The sequence below is a fragment of the Ceratotherium simum genome, chromosome 33 (genome assembly GCF_057802395.1).
Source record: "Ceratotherium simum simum isolate JZ-2026a chromosome 33, ASM5780239v1, whole genome shotgun sequence".
NCBI classification, from domain to species: Eukaryota; Metazoa; Chordata; class Mammalia; order Perissodactyla; family Rhinocerotidae; genus Ceratotherium; species Ceratotherium simum.
In genome coordinates this window covers 5595253-5620345 of record NC_141932.1, presented here as the reverse complement: position 1 = coordinate 5620345, position 25093 = coordinate 5595253, and the positions used below count along the sequence as shown (strand labels likewise).

Below are 25093 nucleotides of genomic sequence, written 5' to 3'. Positions count from 1 at the left end.
GTTTATGTCTCTGAAAGTTATTAAGTGAGTAGAATCTAAGAGTTCTCAGTACAGGGAAAAATGTTCTCTCTTTTTTTGTATCTATACAAGATGATGGATGGTAATTAAACTTACAGTGGTGATCATTTCAATAGATATGTAAGTCAAGTCATTGTCCTGTACACCATAAACTTATACAGGCTGTATGTCAATTATATCTCTATAAAACTGGATGTATAGGTCGGTAGATTGATTAATTTATTGATTGATTAATGAGTGAGTCAGTAAATACATACATGCATACACACATACATATGAAATGTAGCACTACCACTTCCTGAATGGGTTGATGATCTTTAGCAGGCTACTTTCCCTCTTGTTCAAGTATATATATATATATATATATATATATATATATATATATATCACTGTCTTCAAACAGGAGCTCTGATGAGGACTATTCTTGTCTGAATTCTGAGTCATCTCCACAGTTTGAAGTGGAGAGCAACACCCAGTATTGAAGGGTGCTCTGAAGAGACAGAGATGACTCAAATGGTTCACCCCAAGGTGACAGAGAGAGAGGTCCTGCTTCTCACAGAAACCAGCATGTCAGTCAGGGAGCTGTTTGTGAGAAGTGAAACTCACATTCCAGGGCCAAGAGGATGAGCTGTTCTTTCCTGGGGGAGCAGAAGCGTATTGCACCAAACTCCCCAGGCCCCTCCATCCCCACCACCCCTGGGTTCACCATGTCTCTGAGGGCACCATTGACGTCTCCAGTCAACCAAGGCAGGGAGGGAAGGTCGCCCTCACTTCCTCGTCTCTTACATCTCTCAGCCAAGCACCCAATAAAAACCATTCAGCCTCCAGAATCCCCCTGACCCCTGTTGTCCTCCCCATCCACAGAGTCCAGCCCACAGCCCACACCTGGACACAGCTGGCCTGTGTGATCACATCCACCACTTTCCTGGTTTCTGAGCTGCAGGCCCACACTCCCTTCTCCAGTTCGCCCTCCACATGTCAGTCTTTCTAACATCCGTTTCAGAATCTGTCCCTTCCCTGCCCCAAATTCTTCCATGGACCTCACTGTCTTCAGGGTAAACTCCAAACTCTTCTCTTTAAAATAAATGCTGTGCATGATCAGTCCAGATGTGACTCTCCACTCTCAGCTCTCAGTTCTCCTTCCCCACAAACCAGACAGTGCAGCCATACCAGAAATACACACACACACAGCAAAACAATGGGCCATTTAACACTTCTGTGCATTCCCATATCAGCTCTCCTGCAGAGCTTGGACCCAACAAATTCCTTCCCAACTCCCAGTACAAAATAGACACAGAATGTAAATCATGTATCATTTCTATCCTCTGTTAATGTGTTTTCGTCTCATTTAAGGGTGTATGAGTTTCATATGATAAATCCACATAAATCATTTATAATACTGGTTGACACACCAGTATGGGAGTAATTAGACTTCAACTATTGTTGTTTATTTATTTTTATAAATTTTCTATATAGCAGCAAATATGACTCTCATATAAATTTTTATCATAACAGTCTTTGCTGATATATTCTATTTATCTTAAAAATAAAATCCAATGTCCTCACATGGTGGACAGCATCCTGCATGACCAGCCGCCACCTTCCCCTCTCTCCCTCCCTTTACGACATTCTCTAGAATGTCCTTTCATCTCTAGAGGGTTCTCGTAGGTATCCCATCCCATAGGTCTCCCCCTCCTCAAACAGCTATTCTCTCTTTCATAGACTAGTCATGGTCTCCAGTTATTCTCATATTTCTCCTTTGTAAATAAATTAAGGGCAATACTAGCCTTTGAATGTCTATAATCTGTTAATCTGGGTTCTCAAAATACATGAATGGGTTTATCTGGATCATGGATGTATTTCTGGTGTTTGACACCAATGCCTTGTATGTAGAATGTGCTCAATAATATTTGTTTATGGACTGGCCAAAGACAGAAAGTAAACTCCACTTGTCGAGGTGCTGAGGAAATCAGTGGTGTGTCCCATAAGAGCCAGTCTGTCAGAGACCCACTCAGGACGAGAACCTAGGTCCCCATCCTCTCTGAGTGGGATTCAGGTCAGGCAGAGTTTTGGGAACGTGATGGGACCTCAGCTCTGGGCTGAGACGTCTCCAGAGGGGCTGGAGTCCTCCTGAGCCCTGCCCTGGAGAAAAGCAGAGCCAGGCCCAGGGAGGGGCCATCCATTCCTGTGGGTCCACAGCTGTGGGAACCCGAATGGGTGGCAGCAGCCCCTGACTTACCACATCCTGTGCATGTGTCTGTCCCGCAGGCCCCGTGGTCTCCTCCATCTGCACAGTGGGAGTGCTCAGAGCAGGCACCATGACTTCCATCCTCTCTGCTCTTCTCTGCCTCGGTCAGTTGTGGAAAGTGGGAAGGGGGACAGCAGCAGGGGATGGGGAGGCTCCACACCCCTTGTTCATGGGGAACCTCAGGGCTCTGGCAGCTTGAGTGGACTGGGATCCTGATGGGAAGAGAATCGGCTCAGACATGCGGGTGCAGATCTCTCACAGGGACTCTCTTCTAGGGCTGAGTCTGGTTCTGAGGACCCGAGTGCAGGCAGGTGAGTCCTCCCCAGGCTGCCATATTCCCACCTCTTACTTCAGCCCCTGAGCACTCAGGAATGAGCCCAGTGACTCTGGGATGATGGGGATAAAACCAAGAGGGGCCGGAGGCTGAGCTGGGAGAATGAGGGGTGGGGAAAGACTTTGGACTCCGGCTCTGTGTTCCTTCCAGGGACCCTCCCCAAACCCACCATCTGGGCTGAGCCAGGCTCTGTGATCCCCTGGAGGAGGCCTGTGACTGTCTGGTGTCAGGGGACCCTGGAGGCCCAGGAGTACCATCTGGATAAAGAGGGAAGCCCAAAGCCATGGAGCAGACAGAGCCCACTGAAGCCAGAGGACAAAGCCAAGTTCTCGATCCCACACATGGCAGAGCAATATGCAGGGAGATATCACTGTTACTATCTTAGCCACATTGGCTGGTCAGAGCACAGTGACCCCCTGGAGCTGGTGGTGACAGGTAAGAGGACACTCAGGGGTCCAAGCCTCAGGCTCTGCCCTCAGGAAGGTGGTCTTCTCTCAGGGGTGTGTCTCCCTCTCACAGTCCAGCCCTGGGGGATATGTGGGAGGTGTGAGCCCCATTTAACAAGCTGCCTCCTCCTCTCCTAGGAGTCTACAGCAAACCCTCCCTCTCAGCCCTGCCGAGCCCTGTGGTGACCTCAGGAAGGACCGTGACCCTCCAGTGTGGCTCATGGCTGGGATTTGACAGATTCATTCTGACTAAGGAAGGAGAACATAAGACCTCCTGGACCCTGAACTCACAGCAACACCCCAACGGGCAGTCCCAGGCCCTGTTCCCTGTGAGCCACGTGATGCCCCACCACAGGTGGATGTTCAGATGCTATGGCTTTTACAGGTACAGGCCGCAGGCGTGGTCAGACCCCAGTGACCCCATGGAGCTCCTGGTTCCAGGTACGATAGTCCCATCCTGGCCCCATCCATGTTTACAGGCATCAGACAGCTTATTGGGGTCTTTGCTCCCAGGGAAGCCCCTTGTGACAGAGTGAGGTGAGGGAAGCATGGGGCTCCTGGGCCAGAGACACAGAGGGTGAGAGACCGTGAGACCTGGGGCCCAGGATGCAGGAGGGGATTTATGGGAGAAATCAACCCCTACAATCCACAGGTGTTCTTTCTCCCAGGTGTGTCTGGGAAGCCCTCCCTCCTGACCCAGCAGGGCCCTGTCGTGGCCTCTGGACAGAACCTGACCCTCCAGTGTCTCTCTGATGTCGGCTATGACAGATTTGCTCTGTCCAAGGAGAGAGGATGTGACCTCCCCCAGGGCCTTGCTCGGCAGCCCCAGGCTGGGCTCTCTCAGGCTGACTTCTCCCTGGGCCCTGTGAGACCTTCCCACGGGGGCCAGTACAGATGCTATGGTGGGCACAACCTCTCCTCCAAGTGGTCGGCTGCCAGTGACCCCCTGGACATCCTGGTGGCAGGTGAGGGGTCAATAGGTCACTCAGGGTCTCAGACTCTACACAGGTCCTGATGGGGGAGCCCCGGGTGATGATGCTGGGATGATTAGTTAGGGGTCCCCAGGGAGGGAGACAGAGAAACGGGATGGGCAGGCAAAGGGAGAGACTCAGAGCAAACAAGACAGACAGAGATGAGCGTCCTGGAAGAGAGGCCTAGGGACTCAGTTCAGAACAAGTGGGATGGGCAGCCCCTCACCCAACCTTCCTCTCTCTAGGACAGCTCCCTGACACACCATCCCTCTCAGTGCAGCCGGGCCCCACAGTGGCCTCAGGAGAGAATGTGACCCTGCTGTGTCAGTCACGGAGCCCGAGGGACACTTTCCTTCTGTCCAAAGAGGGGACAGCTGATCCCCCCCTGCGTCTTAGATCAGAGTACCAGGCTCAGCAGTACAAGGCCCAATTCTCCATGAGTCCTGTGACCTTAGCCCACGGGGGGACCTACAGGTGCTACAGCTCACACAGCACCTCCCCCTACCTGTTATCACAACCCAGTGACCCCCTGGAGCTCATGGTCTCAGGTGAGGGGCCGTGACTCTGTCCTTTCTGAGTCAGTCAGCTCAGGGCTCTGTCCCCCAGAGAGCTCTGGGCTGGGATGGGAGTGAGGGGGCTCTGAGGGAGGGTCACCCAGAGAGGCATCTGCCCCTCAGAGTGCAGGAGGGAAACAGCGCCCTCCCATGGCTGCCTCTTCCCATGTCCCCATCTCCAGAATCCTCCAGGTGGGTGGAGGGAGAGCCTTGGGGACACAGGGCAGATGAAGGAGAAGAGAGTGAACAGAGACAGGGTCTCTTGGGGAAACTCCAGCCCCTCATCTCCTCTTGTCCTTTCTCCCAGGATCCTCTGGGGATCCCACCTCCCCACCCACAGGACTCAACTTAACAACTAGTGAGTCACAGGGTCTCTGTCCAGAGAGGTCACAGTTTCCCCAGGCCTGTCTCTCGAGACTCAGCTGAGCTGACTCCCAGTTCCTCTCTCAGCACAGCTTGTCCCCCAGGGGGGCTGGGAGTCGGGCAGAGATGGGGGTCCATGGGGCTCCAGGGCTCTGAGGCTGGGGGGGTAGTGGTTGGGGCAATCATGACAGAGGGACATGTTGGGGCCCAGGCTGGGAGAGGGGCACTAGGGCTGAAGTGGGGAGAAGCAGCCCCCCCACCTCCATCCTGACCCCCAGGTGGTTCTGAAGGTCAACTCCCTCCTATGGGAGGGAGTCAGGTGTGAGGAGGGATAAAGGAGGGCTTCTGTGGAGAGGTGGTGGGTGGTTTCTTGGGAGTCGGGGGCTGAGTTATGCCATCAGGAGACCCTGACTTGGACATGCCTTTCCCTGTCTGGGCCTCAGTTTCTCCAAGTGTAAAGGAGAGAATCGTGGCCCAGGGCTTACATTTCCTTTCAGTTCTGACTATGGCTCTGACCTCCTGGGAGAGGAGGCCTCACAAGGAAGCCCTCAGGACTTGATTTTATGGAGACCTGTCCCCTCTGCAGCAGTGATGGTGACATTATATGGGGAGGGAGGGTCAGGACAAGGTTCCAGGGTGTTCAGGATGCTCAGCTTGAGTGGAAAGAGCAAGGAAGGCAGTCAGCTCCCTGGATTCAGTTCCTAGCTCTGCCACTTCAGGCTGGGTGACCTGGGGCACATGGTTTACCTCTCTGTGCCTCAGTTTCCTCATCTGTGAAATGGATGTGTGGGGGAGACAGTCCCCTGTTGCAGGATTCTTGTGAGTGAGACGAGGCAATGCACAGAACTCAGCACATGCTTGGCACACAGTAGGCCCTCAATTAAACAGCATCAGTGGCTCATTCATGATGTCACTCATGCCCAGGTTTCAAATGGTACCTGAAGCCTCTGATCGGGATCTCGACAGCCTTTGTCCTGATGCTCTCCCTCCTCCTCTTCCTTCTCATCTGTCATCGGCATCACGGCAAATGCAGGACATTGGGTGAGCAGGGAACAGGGTGACCCAGGTCACAGGAGGCGACGGCCTTAGGGCACTAGCTAGAAGGAAACCCAATAGATGGGAAAGTCAACTAGAAAAACACGTTCCAGAATCTCCAATTAGGAAATCCTAAAGAAAACGCTTGACAGAGCGCACACATAGACATTTAAGGTATTCTTTCAGCTTTTCGATCTCGTGAATTATTGAAACATACAAAGTATATGTTAAGGTTTCCTTCTTTCCTCCCAAATCCCATGTGGAGGGTGAGTGGTCATAACACCCCAGGGCTGAGACTCTGTCCATCTTAGAAGGACTGAAATCTCACCCTGAGTGACCTCGGGCACATCTCTTCACCCCTGGATCTCAGTGGCCCATCTGGGAGCAGAGGGGGGCCGCAGCCCTGAGAGATCTCAGGGAATCCCGCCAAGAGACACACCCCCTGTTCTGCCCCAGCAGGTGCTACCATGAAGGACACACAGCCTGAGGAGGGCGTGGAGCTGGACCATCAGGTGAGACCCCTACTCCTGTCCAGGCCACCCAGGACATTCCTGTTGCCAAACTTAATCCAATGGACACTTCCTGTCCTCATATCACCCAACTCTCAGCAGCGTCCCACACTGACCTCTCCTCTCAGGCACCCTGGGTCGTCCTGCTGTGACTTCACTCCTCCTAGTTTCTGTGACCTCATGGCTCCTCCCTCATGATCCCCTTTCCTGGTTCCTCCTCTGTCTGAACTTCTGGTTGTTGGAGTGCACCCCCAGGTCTCAAAAGGACACGTGAATGAGTGATTCACCCGCACGTCCCCTAGGCTCCCTTCATTCACTCACCCTACAGTGTGCACAGGGAGCTCCCTGTGTACCCGGCTCCATTCAGGTGCTGCAGGTACAGCAGTGAGAAAACTGTCTCCACACTCCTTAAGCTCACCTCGTGGGTGAGAGACAACATGTAAATATGCAGGTACCATCCTAGAATGCAAAGTGCTGTTAAGGAAAATAAAGTAAGGAAAGGGGATAGAGTATGTGGGGTGTGGTGGAAACAGCAGGTACAAAGGTCCTGAGGCAGCAACATGGTTTTTCAGGAAGATGGGCCACGTGGCTGGAGACAAATGAGTGAGAGAGAGCATGTTAGGATAAGAATCAGAACCACACAAAGTATCCAGATGTCCAAGGTTCAGGAAGTCCCTGAGGATTCCATCAGGAAGTGACCTCACTCTGTAACAGTGTGGACAGTTGACTGGAGGAGGTCAGCAGTGGGGTCAGGGAGACACTGTTTTTGCCCTCTGTCTCCCTCCAGCAGGGCCCCCAGGATGAAGACCCCCAGGGAGTGACATATGCCCAGGTGAACCACTCAAGATCAAGATGCAGGTGGGGAGTGGCAACCTCTCCTTCCCCCATGTCAGTGGAATCACTGGACGTGAAGGACACACAAGTAGAAGAGGACAGACAGATGGGCAGACAGGTGGGTCCCATCCTCTCCTAGACCCCTGGCTTCTCCCACCCCAACCATATACCTATCCCCCCTTCTTCCCCTGCTCCAGGCTGCTGCATCTGAAGCCCCCCAGGATGTGACCTATGCCCAGCTGTGCCACTTGACCCTCAGAAGGGATAGAACACCCTCTTCCACCCAGTCAGAGGACCCCCGAGCAGAGCCCACTGTGTATGCAGCTCTGGCCATGCGCTAGTCCAGAAATGACCCAGACCCACTCTCCAGGGTGAGAGATTGCAGGGACCCCAGAAGGTACAGGAGCTTCCTCCAGTGGACACCTCCTAATGACTCCCAGCCAGTCTAAACTCCTAACATGGACCACCAGGAGCTTCTGGGACACTTTGGGACTCACCAGATTCTGCAGTCAAAGATAACTGATATCCACACATTTTGTAAATAAAAGCAACGGACTTCTCAGTAATCCATGAGTGAAATGAGAAATCCATACCAGAAGTGAGAGAATGTTTTAAATTGAACGATGATGTAAATATTACACATCAAACCTACCAAATAGGAAAATTAAGAACAGTAAATGAATGAATATCTTAGAAAAGAAAAGCCTAAAAAAATCAATGACCTAAGCTATCATACCAAGAATTTAGAAAAAGAATAGCAAATTATTCCAAATGAAGGTAGGAGGGAAAAAGTAACCACGAGAGTAGCTACTAATGAGGATGAATAAAAAATAAAGAAAATTCAATAAAGACAAAAAAAATTCATTCTTGAAAACATTAATCACACATAGATCCCACCCACAACACTCAAGGAAAAAAGAGGGAAGGCACACATTACATTATCAGCACAGCAGCACAGATCCTACAGACTTTAAGTAGATAAGAGATCATTTTGAACAGTTTTATGCCAATATATTAGAAAATGTAGATGAAATGGACAAAATCCTCAAGAAATGCAATTTACCAAAATGATAGACATAAAACTAAGCAGAAAATCTGAATTGTTTTGTATATTAAATGTTGAATCTGTAATTAAAAATTTTCCCACAAAGTGAACTCTGAGTCTGGAAAGCTTCACTGGTGAACGCTTCCCAACATGTATGCACTTATGAAATACACATGTACACACACCTGGACACACATACACACACACAGACGCACACACACACACGGACGCACACACGAACATACACATACCAAATTTAAATAAGCTTCCTCCACAAATAGAGAAGGAGGGAATATTCCTCCCAACACGTTTTATCAGGCCACAAAAAAACTGATACCAAAACCTCACAAGAACCTACCAAGTGGGAAAATCAGAGGAAGCTCTCTCACATTTACTTAGCTGTAGATTCCTACACAAAATATTCCCAAAAAAGAGTCAGTAGGGGCCGGTCCCATGGCTTGGCGGTTGGGTACCCGCACTCCGCTACTGGTGGCCCAGGCTCGGATCACGGGCGTGCACCGAGGCACCGCTTCTCCAGCCATGCTGAGGCCGTGTCCAACATACAGCAACTACAAGGATGTGCAACTATGACATACAACTATCTGCTGGGGCTTTGGGGAGAAAAAAAGAAAAAAAGAGGGGGATTGGTGGTGGATGTTGGCTCGGAGCCAATCTTCCTCAGCAAGAAGAGGAGGATTGGCACGGATGTTGGCTCACGGCTGATCTTCCTCCCAAAAAAAAAAAAAAGAGTCAGCAGTATATAAAATGGATAATATATCATGACCATGCTGGTATGTTATTTTTCAGAAATGCATGGTTGGTTTCATATTCAAAAATCAATCAGTACAATTCAAATATAAAAGAAGAAATAGAGGGTCCGGCCCAGTGGCGCAAGTGGTTAAGTGCGCGCACTCTGCTGCAGCAGCCCAGGGTTCATGGGTTCGGATCCCGGGCGCACAATGACGCACCTCTTGTCAAGCCATGCTGTGGCGGTGTCCCACATAAAGTAAAGGAAGATGAGCATGGATGTTAGCCCAGGGCCAATCTTCCTCAGCAAAAAAGAGGAGGATCAGCATCGGATGTTAGCTCAAAGCTGATTTCCCTCACACACACAAAAAAAATCAAAAACAAAAAAAGAAGAAATATAAAAATGATCATATTACCAGAGGGGAAGTGGGGAGGGGGGAGGGCAAAAGGGATAATTTGGCACATGTGTGTGGTGATGGGTTGTAATTAGTATTTGGGTGGTGAACATGATGTAATCTATGCAGAAATAGAAGTATAATGATGTACACCTGAAATTTATACAATGTTATATACCAATGTTACTGCAATAAATAAAAAATTAAAAAAAAACAGATTCAAGACTTCTGATAAAATATATCACCAATTTATAATGAGAAAAACTCTCAGAAATAAAATGGAATTTCCTATCATTTATCAAAGTGTCTTTAAAATTCTACATCAGCAATACTTTTTAAAGGTAAAAACTTGCAATATTTCCACCTGTGACTGAGAATGACACAAGAATGTTCACTATGACCTCTTCTATTCAGCAGGGCACTGGAAGAATGATCAAATAATAAAGCAAAAAAAAGTATGATAAGCACTGAATGGATGCAATAAAATGGTATTACTCACAGATTACAAAATTGTGTCCATGGCAACCGCAAATAATTGAAACATCTATTATTCTAATTTGAGAAGGATTGATCCACTGTCACTGGATACATCATCAATATATAAAATCAATTACATTTCAGAATTCCAGTTTTGGACCAAGAGGAAGTAGAGGTTTGTTTCCCTAACCACCCATAAGGCACAGAAAACTCCTGGACCTTGTGTATACAACAAACATCGAGAATACTTCAGAAAGTGCAGAGAAGGCAGCAGACGGGCTAAGACTGTTAGGATCTAGGAGCGACACAGTGGGTGTCAAAGGAACCACGTGGGGACCTGGACTGTACCCTCCACCTGGCAGTAATGAGTCAGGACCCTGGCCATGTGTCAGAAAAGGCCTTCTGTAACAGAAGATTTAAGTAAGGTCCAGACACTCACAACATCAAATCCATAATGTCCAGTTCATAACAAAAAGCAGGGAAATCTCACCTTGAGTGATGAAAGCCATTGTCAACAGGTGATGACACTGAGGTGACACAGAGGTTGGAATTATCTGATAAGGTCTGTGGAGCAGCCATAATAAAAATGCTTTGATGGGCAATTACATGCAAGCTTAAAATAAATTTAAAAAAAAGAAAGTCTAACCGAAGAAACAGAAGATACAAAGAAGAAACTAAAGGAAACTTTAGACTTGAAAAATACGACATTCAAAATAAAGGCTCCACGGATGGGCTCGACAGCAGAATGGAGAGGACAGAGGAAATAACGAACATAAAGACAGAACAGCAGAAATTACTCAGTCTGAACAACAGGGAGCAAATGAACTGGAAAAGAACACGAACAGAGCCTCAGGACCTGTGGGATTCTAACAAGAGATCTCACATCCATGTGATCTGAGTCCTAGAAGCAGAGGAGAAAGAAGATGAGACTGAAAACTATTCAAGAATCATGGCTGGAATTTCCCCAAACTTGGCAAAAGTCATAAAGCTACATATTCATGAAACTCAGTGAACCCCAAACAGGAGAAGCCCACAGAAATCCATGCCAAGACGCATCATGACCCAAGGAAGGGAAACAAAAGACAAGCTCCTTGAATGCAGTGAGACAGAAATGCCACCTGACCATAGAGGGAAACCACTCAGATGACAACGGGCTTCCCGTCAGAAACCGTGAAGGCAGGAAGCAAGAGGAACGACATTTCAGGTGCAGAAAGAAAAGAACTGTCGATCCCAAATTCTACAGAGGGTGAAATTATCCTTCAGGAAGGAAAGGGAAATAAAAACACTCTCAGGTGAAGGAAGCTAAGAGGATTGTCACAAGCAGGCCTCCCCTAAATGAATGGAAAAGGAAGTTCCTGACCCAGAAAGGACCTGACCAAGGGAGGAATCTTGGCACATGAGGAAGGAAGACAGAAGAATGGGAAGCAAACACGTGGACACTGGGACAGTGCAGAGGACAGAGAGTCAGAACTGCCCAGTTACTTTTCCTCCATGAGCACTCGCCTCACGTTATTTTCAAATTTTGAGGCAGCAAAAACAAGCACACACGCCTTATCATGCAATGATGTTTGTATCCTTTCTTAACCTACTAATATTTTTGGAAACAAGGATAAGTAAAGGTTCTATTGAATTCCCGGAGCTCACACAGTGGTGGGAGATGTTTGGATCCCGTGCAGCACTAGGAACCAATCAAGCACCCCAGAGGAGCCAGGCCTAGTTAGCCAAAGGAGCTGCAGCACACGCCTAAAGACAGACTGTTGTTAAAGCCTTGAAAGCAAAAGGTGAACCAAGTCCTTGAATCGACTTCCAAAACATAGTTACATACTCTTTACAGAAAGGAAACGGAATCTGTGTACTCAACAGTGTAACTTCCATAGTGCCTGGCAGAGTCATCACAAACAACCCTGCACTCAGGTGGACTAGCAGGGGTTAGTGCCACCCTCAGAGACTTAAAGGAGGCAGAGGTGGGGCCACCATATCCCTGCTTAACACACCAGCCTGGCCCCTGAAAAACTGGGTGGATCCTGGGTGGTGGATGGTGAAGGGCCGCAGACCTCCCCAAGTACTGACTCCTGGCAGCTGCTCTGCGGGATGGATGCATTTCCTAGGACAGAATTATGCAGCCTCTGGTCACTTTTGTGCAGCTGTGGATCTGGTAACAGAAGCAGCTCTTCTTCCCCTGGGATGGACTGCAGTACATGTTCACAGTGTCCAGGGATAAACCAACTCTCCCCCTTTCACAGCATCGTCCAAAGGGACCCTCAGCATCTCGACATCGGGCAGAACATCACATTTGTCCACAATATTGGTGACATCGTGTTAATTTGACCTGATGAGTAAAGGGTGGTGAGTACTCTGGTTGCCCTGGTATGTACTCCAGATGGTGGGAGATTTTAAAGAAAAAAGAAATCCAAAGAGTCAGGATCTGCCAAAGCTGTGAACTTTATAGAGGTGCTGCTCTCTCAGGCCTGCCAAAACACACCCTGTATTACACCTTGCAACACCTGACACTAAGAAGGAGACGCAACTTTGGGTATGACGCTTTGGATGGGGGAAGCAGCATATACCATACTTGAGAAAACAGATTTCTCCCTTATCAGGTGACTGAGAAGGCTGCGGGTTTGAGCAGATCACAGAGGGAGACAGGGCTCTGCAGTACCAAGACCCTGCAGCCATGGCCATGTGATCTGCCTTGTCCCCTGGCACTGTAAGTGCTCATGTGTACTGGGATGCTGTGTGAATTCCCTGCCCAGCCTCAATGGTAGATTTGAAGTTCAGGCCCCTTGTGTTCCTGCCATCACATTACCTGAAATAGAGAGTAGACGCCATTTAAAAAGCTGCTCCTGACGTGCTGCTGGTTCCCAAGAGAAACTGAATGACTAACAAGAAGACATCAAGTGTCTATGCAACAGGAACCATCTATGATGAGCCGGCTGTTGTCATTCCCACCAAGTCATAAGGTTTCAATCCATTGTTGGACGAGATTGGTACACCTGGGGCCGTGGACAGGTCCAGAGGACAAGGGTGAGTCGCACAAACATGTAGGATAGAACATGACACTACACCCATACCCGTCACAATGGTGCCTCTCCTCAGCTGTCATCTGTGGTTCTGTGCCCTGGGCCATGCTTGGGTGGTGGGATGTTTTGGGGTAGCATTGCTCTACAGCCTCCATCTGGTGAATCTGAGGAGAGAAAATGCCTTCAGTGGGCAGACATTTGGGTAATGAAAAGGATAATGCACTTTTTGTGGAAAGAGAACCATCTGCATGTAAAGGTGTACACAGCCTCCAGGATAGTAGCAAATACCTTGCCACTCTGGTCAGGGGACATGAAGGAGCAAAATTGAACGGAGGAAACAAGGATATCCAGGAAGGAGCGATGTGCATGGACAGATGTATAGGAGTGGGCGCAAAGCACTGGATGTTTGAGTCAGATATTAATGTCCCCAGAGAGCCCCACTGTAGACAAGGTCCTTAACAACCAAGGGGACAGGACGGCTGGTTCAGCAGATACTAGCCAGTAGTCTATGGATACAGATTTCAAAACTGTTTAATAAACAGCATTTCTCAGTGTTAGGAGCAGATGGGGGTCTCCTGAGTGGCCATGTTAATCAACCATCCCGACTGTGGAGTCCCACACCTGCACGTCTTAATCAGGTCTGAAAGTTAACAATGATTGATCGCTCCTGTGAACCCAGCACCACTGATCCCACAACCACTCTGAGTGGGGTTCCTGACAACATTCTGCAGAGGAAGGTCACATGAGCAGCAGATGACGGAGGTATATTTAAATAAAAATAAGCCTTGTCCCCGAAATCAGAGCACTAATCCACTCACTGTCCCCAACTGGACCCCAGGCTGAGGAAGAGAGCTCTGTCCAAGGGAACAGGGGATCTGAGGAGGCAGGAAACTCAGACATCTCTTCCCAGAGAGGTGGGGGTAGAAGATTTTGCAACAAAAAAGAGAAGTCTGTGAAGGTGGCTGTGACAGAAAGTCCACACTCCAGGTCCATATCTGAAACTTATTCTCGCGTTTATCAAAAGTAGAATCCTACCCTGGATTTCAAAATGCTGAATTAGTTCTGAAGCTCTCTGCCAGTGAATTTCTGTGGTAGAATGTCCAGAAATCCTTCTCTGGGGACTTCTGTCCACTATGAACATGTCCTGTCTCCACCAGGAACCACTGTCATTATGTGGGGGGAAGGAAGAAAGGCAGGGAAGTTCTCAGCTATTGTTTCTTTGAACAAGCTCTCTGCTCCTATCTACCTCCCTTCTCCCTCTGGAATACCTATGATCCTTAAGTTGTTTTTCCTAATTGAATCAGGTATTTCTCAAAGAATTCTGTCTCCTCCTCCACCTGTAGCATTTCTATATTTTATCCTCTAAATCACTAATTCTTTCCATAACTTCAGCTCTATTCTTTAAAGATTTTAGACTATTTTTTATTTCATTGATTATATTTTTCATATACATAATTTCTGCTTGATTTTTTTTTTATAGTTTCAATCTCTTGGGTGAAGAGGTTCATTTTATTCCTGAGCTCACTGAACTGTTTTTTGTGTTCTCTTGTATCTCATTGAGTTTCTTTATGACAGCCATTTTGAATTCTCTGTCATTTAGACTGTAAATTTCTGGGCCTTCAGGGTTGGTTTCTGGAGAATTGTCGTGTTCCTTCTGGTCTGAACTGTTGCTATGGTTTCTCACGGTGTTTGATGGACTAATCTTTTGCTGGGGCATTTGTGGCAGTGTTAGCTCACAGATTCCACCTGCTACCGCTAGGGGGAGCAGGAGCAGAGTTTCTGGCCCCACCCCGTCTGCTGGAAGTTGTGTGGGAACTGCGGGAGCTTGCACCAGCCTGCAGAGGGTTCACGTACTCGGGGCTTCTCATGGGAACCCAGCCAGGGCCACTCCTTTTGGCCACAGGGGCATGATGGGCTCCCCAACCTGCCAGGAAAGCAATCATGAGTGCGTTAAGGGCGGCCGCCACCTCTTCCAACAGTCGCCCCGGGGCCCACTTCCTCTTTCAAGGCTCAGCTGTGCTATGGGTGCTCGTGGGGACTGGCGTGTATTTGCCTCAGTGCACTTAGTTGTGCTGCAGACTCTGCCTGCAGTCCCGCCGCTGTGCTTGGTGGGCGGGGCTTCCCGTATGGACTGGTCAGGGCTGGGCTGCAGGGGCATGGTGGCTCCCCACCCCCGCCGCCGGGAAAGTGATCACCAGTGGGCGAAGGGCTGCCACTGCCTCTTCCTACAGTCGCCCCGGGGCACGTTCCCACTTTCGGGTTGCCGGCAGCAGGCTGGACAGCGATCCTGCGTGCGCCCAGGGGTGTGGGGAAGGGTAGGGAGTGCTCACCCATCTCCACCACTTCCCGGAGGGTCAGTCCACCCACCCTCAGACAATAGCTGTGTGCGTCTCTCAGGCGGGCTGTGGTGCTGTGTAGGCTTCGTCTCTGGTCAATGAATGTCCACTTAGTTGTAGTTCAAAAGGGGGAGAGACAAAGGGAACAGCTCACCACCCCCCATGTTGCTGACGTCACCAAGATTTTTTTTGTGTATAATTAACATCAACCAGTTTGGAGGTTATATATTGTATTTCTAACTTTAGGTAGTTATTCCCATTGTTCCTATTGGTATTTACATTTATAATTTTGCCCAGTTTTTTTATTTGTCCTCTGCTTCAGGAATGAAAAGGACATTTCACATTAGCTGAACTGTTAGTACTTATTTTCTTGCAAATCGCTCTCTCTCTTACACGCACACACCCCCCAAATATTTTCTTTCAGCTTCCTTAAGTATAAACGTATATGTGCCTGTATATAAAAACATAGTTTCCCAAATGTTTATTTGTTTTGCCGTCTTTTTCTCACTTTTGCGTCTCAGTTTCTCTATTTTGTGTAAATAGTCCTTTTGGTTTAATTACATATATTAGTTTTGCTTTAGTGAGCATGTAAACAGTAAAATGTCTAAAATCTTGTATATCTTGAAATGCCTTATCTTCACTCTTTCTTTAATTCAGATACTTCAATACATTATCTTAAGTAAAGGATATGATCCAACTGCAAGGAGGGGAAAATACATCTGATGGTCAAAGATCTGCCCCAAACACCCTCTTCATCCCTCATGAAGATGAAGCCTGAGATGGTGGATTTAACATGTGAGACATGAGTCCAAACGTGTCAGATGTGCCCCAGGTCTCCTTGTACTTACATATTTCTTCCCTGCTGACCCTTTCACCTTTGCCCCTTAATAGTAATTTGAGTGAGTATAGAATTCTTCATTCACAATTAATTCTTTGAATGTACTTTTCCCATATCGTTTGCCATTGTTTGAAATGTCTTTTCTCCAACAATTCCCTTCACTTTGCCATGAAATATCAAGACTCAGATGTCACTGATATATCCATGCACCCAGCAGTTACACGTTCCTTCTACATCTCTGTTAAACGCCCGCCATTTCCCTCCAGAACTGCTGTAGACATCATTCTCACTGCTTCCTCCTGAAACTCACAACGTACATTGTCCTTCTCTTTATGTTCCCCATGCATCTTAATTTCCTCATTCCAATCTCTCTGTGCTGCAACCAGAAATTTCCTCACTATTACGTTCTAGCTTCATGACTGGATCTTCAGCTGTACCATCTACTTGATGAAAAGAAAATTTTGAGTGTGTTAAATGAAAGTCTTATGTTTTATCTCTAAGTATTTGCCTATTTCATTTCTAAAGGTCTATATTCTTCCACAATACAGCTTATGTTGTTTTTCAGGAATTCAATTTCCTCCTTTACTTTTTCAGATATTTAAAGACACTTACATTAAAATGAGTTTCATATACTCCAGTATTCTATTCCTTTGGATATGACAGCCCCCATTACCTGTACTGTAGACTGTCTTTCATAGCACTATTTATCACTATTAGGGTTTCTCTTTGATGTTCATTCCTTATGGATGCTCACCTCCCACACACCTGATTTTCCATAGAGTTTCTCCCAGGGCTTTCCTGACCTTCAGGGCTGAAAGGGGTGGATTGTTGCAGCTGGCCCATGGCATCCTCTCTCCCAAACTTAGCATCTGTCTAGGGATGTGCCCAGCAGGGACAGCTCCATCATGAGCCCCACACTCACACATGTAACGCTACACAAATACTGGACATAGCTCAGAGCTGACCATAGTCCTGAGTCAGTGGACAGAGATATTCCAGTGCCCATCTAAAATGTTGGGGAGGGGCACACAGCTTCCAAGTTTCAGCTTGAGCTCTGCTCCCCTCCTTGCATGTGAAGAATTGGGGGTCCCTCTCCTGTCCACACAGAGGTGGAAACCTCCGCTCTAAATGACCGCTTGATGGTCCCAGGCACCTGTGGCCACTCCGCCTTGTCCTCTTTTATCTGTTGTGGTTCTGTCTCAATTTTGAAAACTTTCATTTCTCTTTTTCTTCAGTTGACTGTGGCTACAGATTTCAGAAATATCATAAACAGCACTTCTCAGTGTTAGGAGCAGATGGGGGCTCCTGAGCGGGCACATCAATCATCCACCCTGACTATCGAGTCTGACACCTTGATTCTCTCATGTCTCAAACCCCACACATTATTATCAGGTCTGGAAGTTAACATGATTGATCCCTCCCACGTCCTGGGACCACTAATCCCACAACCACTCTGAGGAGTGGGGTTCCTGACAGCATGCTGCAGATGAGGAAACCGAGGCTCAGAGATTGGATGCTCAAGGTCACATGGGCAGTGGATAATGGAGGGATATTTACATAAGAATCACCTCTGTCCCCCAAATCATAGCACTAACCCATTGAATGTCCCCTATACCTAAGACATGATCCCAGCATGAGGAGGAGATCTCTTCCTGAGGAACAAGGGCACTGAGGAGGCAGGGACGACTTAGAAGTTTGTTCCCAGAGAGGTGGGGGTGGACGCTGTTGCAAGAAAAAGGAAAAGTCCGTGAAGGGGGCTGTGATAGAAAGAAAGCCCACACTCCGGGGCCAGGAGAGAAGAGGTGTCTCCTTCCCTTATTTCACTGTATTTCTCCTTTGCGCTCTTAGTCACAATGACCTTGACCTGAACTGTACAGTTAGATGTTGAGTGTGTGTCTCTGCTGATCTGAGCTCTGCAGTGCAGCAAGATCCTGCGTCTTCCCTGAAGCATCTCCAGGACCTGGATGACCACTGTCCATGGTGAGGACCCCAGAGGGATATTCTGATGGATGGGATGAGGACGAAGGAGACCCCAGGGGGAGGCTCTGAGAGGGAAGGACATGTCCTGGGTCATGCTCCCTTGGAAGGGGCATCTCTGTGTCTATTTGCTGCTTAGTCCTAGAAACAAGAGCCAGGACCTTAAGAAGAGGCAGTTCCCCTTTCTGTGCGTCTGCTGACGAGACAACCTCGTGATGAGGAGGACCAGTATCTAAGTGTGCACACCCTGCATGTCAGCCTATCCTGCCCGGCACCTTTGTCTACTCCACATGCACAGCCAGGGCCAGATGGAGAAGAGGCCATGACTCCCAACCTCATGGCCCTACTCTGGCTTGGTGAGATCTGAGGAGGGGAAGGGGAAGCCCTGGTCTGTCAGGAGACACCAGGAATCAGGATGCTCAGGGGAGGAGAGGTTCTGCTCAAGATCCAGGGGCAAATCACTCACAAGGCACTCTCTTCCAGGGCTGAGTGTGGTGCTGAGGACCCCAGTGAAGGCAGGTGAGTCTGTCTCCAGGTGTCCCAGGTCCCACCTCCTCACTGGGGACAGGGGCCATCCTCAGGGCAGCTGGTAATTAAGAGTGGTACTTCTGGGCTGAGAGATGGGGGACTTCTGGGAGGCTACTGGGGCTGAGAGCTGGATTACTGGGTTTGGGGATGTCGTGTGACCCGGCCTCTGATTTCCTTTCAGGGACCCTCCCCAAACCCACCGTCTGGGCTGAGCCAGGCTCTGTGATCCCCTGGGGGAGGCCTGTGACCATCTGGTGTCAGGGGGCCCTGGGGCCGCTGCAGTACCAACTGGAAAAAGAGCGAAGCTTAGGGCCCTGGGATACAGCAAACTTACTGCAGCTTGGGGGCAAGGCCAAGTTCTCCATCCCACACATGACAGAGCAAGAGGCAGGGAGATATTACTGTTACTATCACAACATCACATCCTCGTCGGAGCTCAGTGACCCCCTGGAGCTGGTGGTGACAGGTGAGAGGACACTCAGGGGTCCCAGCCTCAGGCTCTGCCCTCAGGAAGGGGGTCTGCTCTTAGGGATGTCTCCCCTCTCACAGTCCAGCCTTGGGTGATATGAGGGAGGTGTGAGCCCCATTTAACACACTGCCTCCTCCTCTCCTAGGATTCTACAGCAAACCCACCCTCTCAGCCCTGCCGAGGCCTGTGGTGCCCTCAGGAGGGAACGTGACCCTCCAGTGTGGCTCACAGCTAAGATTTGACAGGTTCATTCTGACTAAGGAAGGAGAACATAAGACCTCCTGGGCCCTGGACTCACAGCAACACCCCAACGGGAAGTTCCACTCTTTGTTCCCTGTGGGGCCCGTGACCCCCAGTCACAGGTGGACGTTCAGATGCTATGGCTGTTACCTGAACAAATTCCAGGAGTGGTCACACCCTAGTAACCCAGTGGAGCTCCTGGTATCAGGTGAGAAAGTCCCATCCTGGCCCCATCCATGTTTTGAGACAACAGACAAGTTGTTTTGGTCTTTACTCCCAGTGGAGTCCCAGATGAGAGTGTGAGGTGAGGGGAGCATGGGCTCCTGAGCCCGAGATACAGAGGGAGAGAGAGACAGGGAACCTGGGGTCCAAGATGGAGAAGGAGGGTTATGGGAAGAATCAGCCCCTGCAATCCACAGGTGGTCTTTCTCTCAGGTGGGTCTGGGAAGCCCTCCCACCTGACCCAGCAGGGCCCTGTCGTGGCCTCTGAACAGATCCTGACAGTCTCTCTGTTGTTGACTATGACAGATTCGCTCTGTCCAAGGAGGGGGAACATGACCTCCCACATGATATTGCCCTGCAGCCCCAGGCTGGGCTCTCTCAGGCCAACTTCCTCCTGGACCCTTTGAGACCCTCCCACAGGGGCTGGTACAGATGCTACAGTGGACACAATCTGTCTTCTGAGTGGTCGGCCCCCACTGAACCCTGGACATCTTGGGGGTAGGTCAGGAGCCAGTGGGTCAGTCAGGGAACCAGATTCGGCACAGGCCCTGCTGGGGGAGCCCCAGGTGGTGATGCCAGAATTAGGAGCGTAGAGCCCCAGGGAGGGAGAGAGACAGAGATAAAGGGGATGGTTGGGGAGAGAATCAGAGAAAACAAGACAGACTGAAAGGAAGGTCCTCAGAGAGAGGCCTAGGGACTCAGTTCAGAACAAGACGGGCAGGCAGCCCTTCACCCACCCTTCTTCTCTCTAGGACAGCTCCCTGACACACCCTCCCTCTCAGTGCAGCCGGGCCCCACGGTGGCCTCAGGAGAGAATGTGACCCTGCTGTGTCAGTCATAGAGCCTGAGGGACACTTTCCGTCTGTCCAAGGAGGGGGCAGCCGATCCCCCGCTGCGTCTTAGATCAAAGTACCAATCTAAGCATTACCAGGCCCAATTCTCCATGACACCTGTGACCTTAGCCCAAGGAGGGGACCTACAGGTGCTGCAGCTCACTCAATACCAGCTCCTACCTGTTGTCACACCCCAGTGACACCCTGGAGCTCATGGTCTCAGGTGAGGGGCCCTGACCCTGTCTTGTCCGAGCTCAGTCAGCTCAGGGCTCTGTCCTCAGGAAATCTGAGACAGGAATAAATGAGGGCACAGGGGGAAGCTCCACAGAGGGGCATTAGTAGCTCATGACTCCAACCCCTCACCCGTGGACCCTGAGTCCTTAGCTGCGGAATAGGGGGACTCACAGCTGTAGGGGATAAGATTATGGATTCTTGCATCTACAACTGAACACGGAACACACAGCACTCAATTACTTCTGTGTTGGGAGACCTAATCCTTAGCTCTTGGGGCACAGCTACACTGTTCCAAAGTGACTCAGGTTCTGAGAGCAAAGAACACAGGGAGGCTGAGCGAATCCAGTGAGGAAACGAGAGGGAACCTGGTGAGGGGAGAGAAACTGCTCATTAAGGGACTGTGGACAAGTCATGGTATGAGAACTGGGGGCATATGAGAGCACAATGTTTCCCCCATTCCTCACTCACCCTCTCATTGTATGACTCTCAGAATCAGATGAGACCATCAGCCCATCAGAAATGAAGTCAGACCCTAAGAGTGTTGAGCAGGAGAAGTTCTCAGTTGTGGGGCTTGTGCAGAGGGTCATGTCCTGTCCAGGAGAGGTGGATGCCCTGTGGACCCCCAGGGATCCTGGGGTGAATTGGCTCTGCCCTGACCACTGTGAACTTTTTGACCACAATTCTTATCCTCACACTCCCCAGACTACACACGGGATAATCTCATCCGAATCGGCATGGCTGGCTTGATCCTGGTGGCCATCGGGGTGCTGCTGATACTGGCTCGACACAACCAGAGAAGGACCCAAGGTGCAGCCAGAAGGTCAACCCAAGAGGGAACAATGCACCATTCAGAGCAGCAGAGCCTTGGTAGAAATCTAACCTGCCCAGGAGGTTCTGGAGGAAAATCTACAGCACATGTTGGTTGAACTGTCTGCTGAGAGCCTCGAGGGAGTAAACATGGTTCGGGTGCAGGAGAACGTCTGGGTGTTCCCAGTCTGGGATTCCTCCTTTATTAAACTGTGATACTTTCTCTCCCTACCATTGTTGAGTCTCCTTGACTGCCCCCCATATTTTCTCACCCCTATGACATGAGGGTACATCCCACAACTTTACACAACTTCATGGTCTAGTCCATTTTCTTGTAACACATTTTTCTTATTTTTAATCGCCACATTTGCTGATGTGTGCTGTTGACCTCCATCTCTTCAGCTCAGAACACTGAATATGCTTTAGATAACTGAGTAAATGAGTTAAAATCAGGTCCAATTTGGAACAGATAAATCCAAAACCATTTACTAAAACTCTCTCTGGACCTGTCAAGCCCTTCTCTCCCCATCAGATGATACCTGGTATAGTTTCTCTAGAAATATCATCAGTTAGGATAAGAAAACTGGTGTTTGAAGTGACAGCCAGGTGGTGTGTCAGTAATTCAGTTCTAAACAAACTTCATTTTTATAAAAACCCTTATTTGCGGCATTTTTCTATTTATTTAGTGTAATAATCCTTTCACGGCCAATTTCAAGCTGTCGGTGTGAAAACACTGAATGCAGAATTGGGAAGTAATGAATAGAATTGTCTTTTGCAGGTGAGGAGGAGCCAGAGGCAGCTCACCTCACCAATAGCCCCATGTGACAAATGCTTCCTTCTATTTTAAACATCATGATAAGGGCTTCCCTGCACCAAGATCCAAGATTTTCCAGGCTCCTTTCCACAGCAATGAGCATGTGGCCATCCATGCCTGGAGAAGAGGGATGCTCTGAGCTCCAGGATAACCAGGCACATTGAGATCCCAGGACAAGAGAGCAGTCCCCAATCACTGCATTTACACCATGACTGCAGGCGTTGCAAATGCCCCCAACAGAAAGTGTCCCTGGAGGTGGTGGTGACAGGTCAGTGGCCTCCATATCCCACTCCCCCACTCTCTGCTTCTGTCCTCAGGCTGGACATGGGCTTGTGTCCCCACACAGAGCCCAGCTGTACCCAGTCCCCATGCGGTGCTGTAGGGACCTGACCTGCGTCATGGTGCTGAGGAGTGTCACAGTATCGCCATAGAAAACTCTATAATGATGTTCAATGGTCTTCAGATAACAAGGCGACCTGTAGTTTTGTAAAGTTTTTCAATGTAATAAATAATTTGGTCCTCACATAAACCTGAAGAGGATGTTAGTAACATTATCAACATTTTCAAAATGAGGAAGTAGAAGTTCAGAGATCACGCAGCATGCTCAGAGTCACAGAGCCAAAGAGTGGAAGACCCAGAAATGAGCTCAGGCTGCCAGATACCAGAGCCCAGTCTTGCAAACACTATATACTTCCACCTTGTATTAGTGTCCCAGGTCTTTTGTAACAAATTAATACCAATTTGGTGGCATATAAAAACAGAAAGTTATTCTCTTACAAGTCTGGAGACTAAAAGTCCACAATCAAGGTGTCAGCAAGCCCATGCTCGCCATGCAGGCTCTAAGGAAAAATCCTTCTTGCCTCATATTAGCTCTCATTGTCCCCAGGTACCCTTAGGCTTGTGGCAACGTAACTACAGTCTCTGCCTCCATCTTCACACAGCTGACACCTCCACAAGTGTGCCCGTCTTCAATGACTTTCTCCTTATGTACCTATTTTCTGTTTCTGATAAGGACAACTGAAATATTGGATGAGGACTCACCCTAAATCAGTATATTATTTTAACTTGATTAAATCTGCAAAGGACCTATTTCCACATTCACAGGTCCTGGTGCTGAGGACTTCAACACATTATTTTAGGTGACACAATTCAACTCATAACAGCACCCAAAATAAAACATGCACCAGGAATGAATTTATCAAAGGAAACGCAACACTTATACACTGTAGTGTTTTGTTTTTTTAAATCTGCTGAAGGAAATTTGAAAAGACCTAAATCAATGGTAAGACATTCCAGGATTATGGCTTAGAATATTTCATGTTGTAAAGATGACAATACTGTCCATGGCAATCTAAGAATCAATGAAATCCCTGTCAAAATCTTAAATGCCATTTCTGCAGAAAGTAAAAAGCCATTTCTCTAACTGAAGATAATTGTAAAAAAGCCACAATAGTCAAAATATCTTGAAAAAGAAGAAGAAAGTTGGATAACTCACACTTCCTGATTTCAGCCTTACTAGAAAGTCCTTGTAATCACAACAGTGAGGTGCTGGCATAAGAACAAACAGATAGCTGCATGGAATAAAATTGAAGGATGAGATATAAACCCATACATATGAGCAGTTGATTTTGATGAAATGGCCAAGACCACTCAAAGGGGGAAGAATAGTCTCTTCAACAAATTGCATTGGGAAAACTGAATATCCACATGCAAGAGAGGGACGCTAGACCCTTACACACACCATATGCAAAAATTAGCTCAAAATGGATCAATAGAAGAGCTAAAACTGTAAAACTCTTAGAGAAAAACATAGAGTAAATCTTCATAACTTTGGACTTGACAATAGTTTCTTAGATATGACATTAAAGGACAAACAAAAAAGAAAACAAGTAGATTGATTGAGTGTCATCAAAATTTAAAATACATGTGCACCAGCAAGTGCTATCAAGTGTTTAAAGGCAACGTAAAAATTAGAAAATAATATTTGCAAATCATATATCTAACAAGGGGCTAGTATCCACAATATATAAAGGATACCTTAACAACAAAAAGCAATCGAATTAAAAAATAGTCCAATGGCTTAGATAGACATTTCTACAACAAAGAAATACAAGTGAACAGCAAGAATATGACAGATTTTCAATTCATTAGTGATTAGGGAAATGCAAATAAAACCAGACCTAGATACCCCTTCACACCACTACGTTGGCCATAATTTGTAAAAACATAATAAGTGATGATGAGAATGTGAAGAAATCTGAACCCACATACACTGCTGGTGGGAATATAAAATGATTCAGCCACTGTGGAAAGCAGTTTGGCAGTTCCTTAAAAAGTTAAACCCAGAATTACCATCTGAACTAGAAATTCCCCTTCTAGGTCTAAGTTTCAGTTATGCAAAACTAATGAATTCTAAAGATCTGCTGTACAACTGTGTGGCTATACTTAACAACACCATATTGGGCACCAACATTTGTAAAGAGGGTAGATCACATGTTAAGCCCTCTTACCACAATAAAGAAAAGAAAAATAATTGCAAACAAGCAGTTGAACAAACACTTATGCAAGCGTGTTCATAGAACTATTCACAATAGACAGAAAGCGATAACAGCCCATATATCCATCAACTGTTAAATGGAAAACAACAAACCTGTGAATTGTCTCCAACTAGCGCATTTGCCAAAAGCATGGAGACAGAACCCACAGACTCAGATGAAGAGTTATTGTCTGGGGGCAAGAGGTGGTGAGGAGGCAACAATGACTCAGGGGTTTGATGGAGAGTGGTGAAGGGAAGGTGCT

The 25093-nt window shown here is 48.0% G+C and overlaps 1 protein-coding gene and 1 pseudogene across 6 annotated transcripts; both read left to right on the top strand.

The window, feature by feature from the left end:
- Nucleotides 1-2287: 2287 nt before the first annotated feature.
- LOC101408501 (leukocyte immunoglobulin-like receptor subfamily B member 3) lies at nucleotides 2288-8399 on the top strand. 5 transcript variants are annotated; one of them, XM_087421136.1, is made up of 9 exons: nucleotides 2288-2370; nucleotides 2542-2577; nucleotides 2751-3035; nucleotides 3185-3487; nucleotides 3715-4011; nucleotides 5859-5975; nucleotides 6426-6481; nucleotides 7266-7430; nucleotides 7510-8399. In XM_087421136.1, exons 1-9 carry the CDS (start codon nucleotides 2337-2339, stop codon nucleotides 7651-7653), a joined length of 1437 nt encoding a protein of 478 aa, XP_087277262.1. In that variant the 5' UTR covers nucleotides 2288-2336; the 3' UTR covers nucleotides 7654-8399. The 5 variants fall into 5 exon arrangements, with proteins under 5 accessions (XP_087277262.1, XP_087277261.1, XP_087277260.1 ...); XM_087421135.1 differs by lacking the exon at nucleotides 2288-2370 and having other exon boundaries at nucleotides 2387-2577; XM_087421134.1 differs by lacking the exons at nucleotides 2288-2370; nucleotides 2542-2577 and having other exon boundaries at nucleotides 2739-3035; nucleotides 6429-6481; nucleotides 7269-7430.
- Nucleotides 8400-18311: 9912 nt separating this feature from the next.
- On the top strand, nucleotides 18312-21544 carry LOC101408763 (leukocyte immunoglobulin-like receptor subfamily A member 6; annotated as a pseudogene). The gene is made up of 8 exons (XR_015549614.1): nucleotides 18312-18503; nucleotides 18631-18666; nucleotides 18857-19141; nucleotides 19290-19592; nucleotides 19820-20108; nucleotides 20359-20662; nucleotides 21164-21214; nucleotides 21361-21544. The product of XR_015549614.1 is annotated as a leukocyte immunoglobulin-like receptor subfamily A member 6 (transcript).
- The last annotated feature ends 3549 nt before the right edge of the window (nucleotides 21545-25093 follow it).

Coding starts and splice junctions, on each gene's coding strand:
- LOC101408501 (XM_087421135.1), top strand. CDS start 2,505: ATGCGGGTGCAGATCTCTCACAGGGACTCTCTTCTAGGGCTGAGTCTG. Junction 6,482..7,265: donor GCGTGGAGCTGGACCATCAG/GTGAGACCCCTA, acceptor GTCTCCCTCCAG/CAGGGCCCCCAGGATGAAGA. Junction 7,431..7,509: donor ACAGACAGATGGGCAGACAG/GTGGGTCCCATC, acceptor CCCCTGCTCCAG/GCTGCTGCATCTGAAGCCCC.